The sequence below is a fragment of the Cryptomeria japonica genome, chromosome 4 (assembly GCF_030272615.1).
Source record: "Cryptomeria japonica chromosome 4, Sugi_1.0, whole genome shotgun sequence".
Classification (NCBI taxonomy): Eukaryota; Viridiplantae; Streptophyta; class Pinopsida; order Cupressales; family Cupressaceae; genus Cryptomeria; species Cryptomeria japonica.
In genome coordinates this window covers 512,487,065-512,492,909 of record NC_081408.1, presented here as the reverse complement: position 1 = coordinate 512,492,909, position 5,845 = coordinate 512,487,065, and the positions used below count along the sequence as shown (strand labels likewise).

Sequence of the window (5,845 nt, the reverse complement as noted above, 5' to 3'; positions counted from 1 at the left end):
GGGCATGCATATGTGTGGAGCCGAGGATGACGTGTCACTGGCACCAGATGCACCGCTACCATCAAGAGTAGGCTGAGCTACTGACGCAGCTAGAGAAATCAAAAGGCTACTCAAAGAGTGAATAGTCGATATGGCCTGTGAAGCTGCCTCACAAATGATATCAGGATGCTGAACTGCAGGTGGGGGATCAACAGGAGGAGGGGGGACATATGGGCCCTGGACTACTCTGACTGCCCTAGGTCTATTTTTGAGCATACCTAAACCTACACCCCGAAAAGGTTGGATGTCAAAGTAGTTCACATGTTTGTGTAAAACAAACTCAGCATACAATTTTTTTATGAAATAGAAGGGGATATCAAGATTGTTGTTGGGTTGTTTGTCAAAAACCATCCACCAACGATCCCAAAAAAATTTCACAATCCCATCATTTATGCACCATTTGATAGAAATTTTTGATTTTTGGGGATCTATGGGCTAACCAGTACGGGAATTGACAAACAATGAGGCGATTTTGGCTTTGGATATCTCAAGATCCTTGATATCCTTATACGACAAGCCATCTGCATATTTTACCTTCATAGAATCTCGCCACAAAAGGGCGGCATCGTGCTCCTCAGTCATTGTTTCCATACTTTTTATTATCGACGTGAGAGGATCAAACAATGGGTTTAGATGAGAGATCCTACGATATACTTCTGCAATCCCCCTCAATTCATTCAAATTTTGCGCAATCAAATCTTGAATTGAGGGGGGGTTTGGCAAATGAGGGTTTGGTTGTTGCAGTTGTGGTTGGTCAGTGTTTTCATTGTTATCCCCCATTTTTAACCTAATTGAATGTAAACAATTAAATTTAGTTAACAAATTTAAACAACTAGGTATTTGATTTTTAAAAACCTAGTTTTCATGAAAAAAACCATATTTTCAATGAAAAATCAAATAAACATTAACAAAAAATACAAAAAATGAATGAAAATGATTCAAAACGATAAAATTCTTACCTCTAAATCTATTTTTTAGCAATTTTTTGTCAAAACACCGGATATCGGATGGAGCGGATATCGGATTTTGATGAATTCGCGTGGCCCGTGAGTTAACAATAACTCACGGGACTATCACTGTCGAAATATAAAAGTCTCAGAAAATCGGATATCCGATTTCTATACTTAAATTATTTTTAAATAACATATATAATATAATAATATATTATTATATTAAATAATGTGTATTGTATTATACAATATTATATTATATTATATTATGTATTACATAATATATTATTATATTAAATAATACGTATTATATAATATATTATTATATCATAATATAATATAATATATTATATAATACGTATTATATAATATATTATTATATTATATAATACGTATTGTATTATATTATATATATTATAATATATAATATAATACAATATTATATTATATTATATTATATATAATACAATATTATATTATATTATATTATATATAATACAATATTATATTATATTATAATATAATACAATAGTATATTATAATATATAATATAATACAATACAATATTATATTATATTATATAATATATTAGAATATTATATTATATAATACATATTATAATATAATATTGTATTATATAATACATAATATAATATTGTATTATATAATACATAATATAATATTGTATTATATAATACATAATATAATATTGTATTGTATTATATAATATATTATTATATTATAATATAATATAATATATTATTATATTATAATATAATATAATAATATATTATATAATACGTATTATATAATATATATAATGTAGTAATATATTATTACATTATATCTATTATATAATATAATAATATATTATATATTATATAATATGTAACATATAATATATTTTTTAAATTAAACTTACAAATAAAAATCGGATATCCAATTTGCATAGGTAATTACCAGGCCAAGGTGTACTGACACCCAGGCCTAGCAAAAAGTCAACACGAATTTTTGCGTTTTTAGGCGAGTGAGGAAGGCTATTTTTTCACATCACCACTTTTTTGCGCCCCTTGATCCTGCACTAACCCATTACATTTATAAAAGTTCAAGAAAAAATTAACCCGAAACATAAAAAAAATAACACAAATATAAAATGTTATATACATTGCACAATAAATATAGATCATTAGATGGGTCTAAAAATATAATAACTCTTAACAGAAAATACATCTCACTAATTATATTATTTTAAAATTAATTTAAAAGAGACATCATTCTTATTCAATAAGTTCATTACTTAATATTTAATAGAAAAAAATATACTCAATAAAAAATTACAAAAAAAAAAATTTAAATCATAAAAAAAATACTCATTGAAAAATTATAAAAAAATACACAACTTCTAGAGCTCACTCTTAACTATTTTTCTACCAAAGGGTTTTTCATAATACTTAATGCAACTATAACTTTTTTGACGTGCACACCAGACACCATGTTATGTTTCGCTAAAAAAAATAGGAACACTTTTGTGTGCACAAAATATTTAATCCCCTTAATCTTATCCATTTTTAAAAAACTTTAGTAGTTTGGAAACTAGATTTAGAGTAATACAATTCTTGTTCTTTTGGTATCTTCAAATTTTGAGTGGACAAATCTCAAATTGCTCCTCCAAGTTTAAGTTTAGCTAATTTCAAAAAACAAAGTGGCCACTTAAACCCCCTTATTGTTCACCATCTTGGTGCACTTACCCAAATAGCCTAGAATTTGAAAAATAATAGCAACACTTTGCTTGAACATTGTACCACTTTTGAAGAAGTTATATTTGATGATTTAGTATTATACTAATTTACTAATAAAATGAGAAAATGGTCAAATTGAATTATGACGCAACCATAATGGTTTTGGAATATAGCACATTTTACATGGCCTATCATGAAATACCAAACCATAATTTTTTGTAGATCATCATAGATAATTTTGTGAACCTAAAACATTAGTTTGACAAAGTACAATCAAATCATAAACCTAGGTATGAAATCTTTGGTTTTGATCATGCCAACACTCAAATCTAAATTGAAAATGTTTAGATAATACTATTAATGCTCTTGAAAATAGCACCACATTAAGAAAATTTAATTGTTGTAAACAAAATCTCCTTTTCTTCAACACAAAAAGTGGAACCATGGAGCTCTCATGATCTACTAAGCCAAGGTTCTCATATACTTATACATATTAAATCACACTAATTGCGATTTTAAAGAATACATTTGGTAGTAATCTAATTGACTTCAAAAATATCACTCACACTCGTAATCTAACTTTAACACAACTCTAATTCCATTTTGAAAACTTCTCAAGAATGGTGCTAGTTAGTTAGACATTTAGAAGATGAGTGGCAAAATATACACAAAAAATCTATAAGATAGACCTATATTAGATATCCATAATACTTGAGATTTTTTTAATGCTTACATGATACAAATTATTCTTATATAATTTAACACACTATGTGAGTAAATAAAACAACATGCAAGATAAAGCTCCCATATAGTATTAGACAATAGTTTTGTGAGTACTAAGAATAACACATAGGAGAAATCCCTTCAGTGTTGCATTATGCTTTCTAACATAAGGATTAAAACAAATTTCACACATACTTATTATGAAGCATTAATGTTTGAAAAATAATTTACACTCCCAGCTATAAATACCTTACAACATATAAGAGCTAAAACATATTTTGATCTTATATTAAGAAGTAATTAGATCCACCTAATGTTGGGCCTAATTGGAAATATTGTGCAATGATATCACCAAACTTTGCAACATTATACTTTTGTGGATGCTCTTCAGTTATAAGCTCTTCAGGGGCCTTAATTTCTGCCTTCTCTTCAAAGGTAAAAAAGAAGGCTATTGACAATCGTTCCTTCTTTTGTTTCAACCCTCCATACACCACACGATGCTCTGCACTACGATATCTACAATTACTCCACATCTATCACATACAAAATAAAATTGAAATGTTTAATAAGTTAGACTAAAAAGACATATAAAAGATGATAACATATATTTTTTTAAATAAAATTTACTATTAAATTAAGACCTTTATACTTCCCCAATAGTTGAACACAAAAATATTCATAGACAAAGACATATAAGATAATCTATTAATGCAAAAGCGTCGTTTTTAATAGGACTAGATTGTAAAGTGACAATATATATTTTTTTTTTAAATAAAATTTAGCATTATTAAGACCTTTATGCATCCCCAATAGTTGAACACAAAAATATTCATAAAAAAAGACATATAAGGTAATCTATTAATGCAAAAGCATCGTTTTTAATAGGACTAGATTGTAAAGTGACAATAAAACACTTGGCTGGGCTGGCAGCTCGCAGGTCTGGACCTCCATAAAAAAAAAAATTCTCCAGAAACATAAAGAAAGTAGTGACAATTACTTGTAAACAAATTGTAGAAGGTATGCATGGTCATAAATAAAAGAATTTTTTTTGAATAAAAATGGATTTTTGTTCTTTTTACCTGTAAACAATCACCAAGATTAACAACAAATGATCTCTTCAAAGGCTTAACATCAATCCAACACCCTTCTTTTGTTCGGATTTGAAGACCCCCAACATCATCTTGATATAAAATTGTAAGAATGCCAATATCTGTATGACTTATAGAAGTTTTATAAGCATTCTGAGACTCTTCTTCATCCTTTGTACCAGGATAGTAGTTCATACGAACATATCCTTCTATTAAACTTGTAAAAAGGCCTGATTTATAGTACTTCGACACATCCAACCCCAAACTAAGCATAATGAGTTGTATGATCCTCTCAGAAAGACTCATCATGTTAGAGTTATATGCGTGTGCAATCTCTCTGCATATTATAACAACCCATTAAAAAATAATAGGCATTAAAACAATAAAAGAACTGTAACAAGCTTATTTCATTTCAAAGTTCTTTGTGCACAAGGTGGGTAGCACTGAAAGATGGTGAATAAAAATGCACATACCGGAATTGGTGATTTCCATGAGGCCATAGCTTGGTGCAGACCTGATCAAGTGAATTGGGTAGAACACTTGGACCAGGGAAATGCATGCTCTCAGGCATTGAATCCTTTCCATCAACTCCTAAAGTGGGTGTGGAATAACCTGCACTAGGAGTGGGAAAAATAGCTCTTTTTTTCACCTCTTCTGGCAGGGAGAACATATCTCTGGATGCACGGTCCATCTTCTCAATAAGAGTTGTATCCACTCCATGATTTACTACATGGAAGAAACCCAGCTCTTGGCAAGCGTCTTTCAGTTTCTTTAACTCATTATTTCCTTCCAGATGAGAGAGATTTTCTTTGTCTCCAAAGAGAGAAAGATCAATGACTGGAAGATGAGAAGCCATGATCACTCTTTTTCTGATCTGAGCTCTTTACTTCTCACTTGTGAAGGTGAAATTTTTGCATGTTGAACAGCTCAACAGACGTGCTGTTATATAACAAAAGATTTGATATGTGAGGGGCCCCTCTATTATCTAATGTTGTCGCTTCCATTACGTTTCATTTTGTTTTTTCGTATTTGTTGGTTTTGCATTCGGCAAGGTTCGATTAGTACTCAAAGTTTTGGAGGGCCGTTTTGTTTTTTCATATTTGTTGGTTTAGCTTTTGGTCAAGATGTAATAAAATATCTATATATTTAAAGATTAATAAAGCTAGCTTTATTGACATTTATGTCTTTTATGGGTAGCCTGTACTAACTAGTATAGAAGGTTCTTCTATTAAAATGAATAAGAATGATATTTTATTTAAATTAATGTTCAAATAATAAGAATTAGATGTTAGGAGTTATTATATTT

General features: G+C 29.1%; 1 protein-coding gene across 1 annotated transcript; it reads right to left on the bottom strand.

Annotated features, from left to right (window-relative positions):
* Window positions 1–3,735: 3,735 nt before the first annotated feature.
* Window positions 3,736–5,395, bottom strand: LOC131049079 (gibberellin 20-oxidase-like protein). The gene is made up of 3 exons (XM_057983096.2): window positions 5,013–5,395; window positions 4,531–4,876; window positions 3,736–3,984 (listed from the first exon to the last, which is right to left on the bottom strand). Exons 1-3 carry the CDS (start codon window positions 5,393–5,395, stop codon window positions 3,736–3,738), a joined length of 978 nt encoding a protein of 325 aa, XP_057839079.2.
* Window positions 5,396–5,845: the final 450 nt, after the last annotated feature.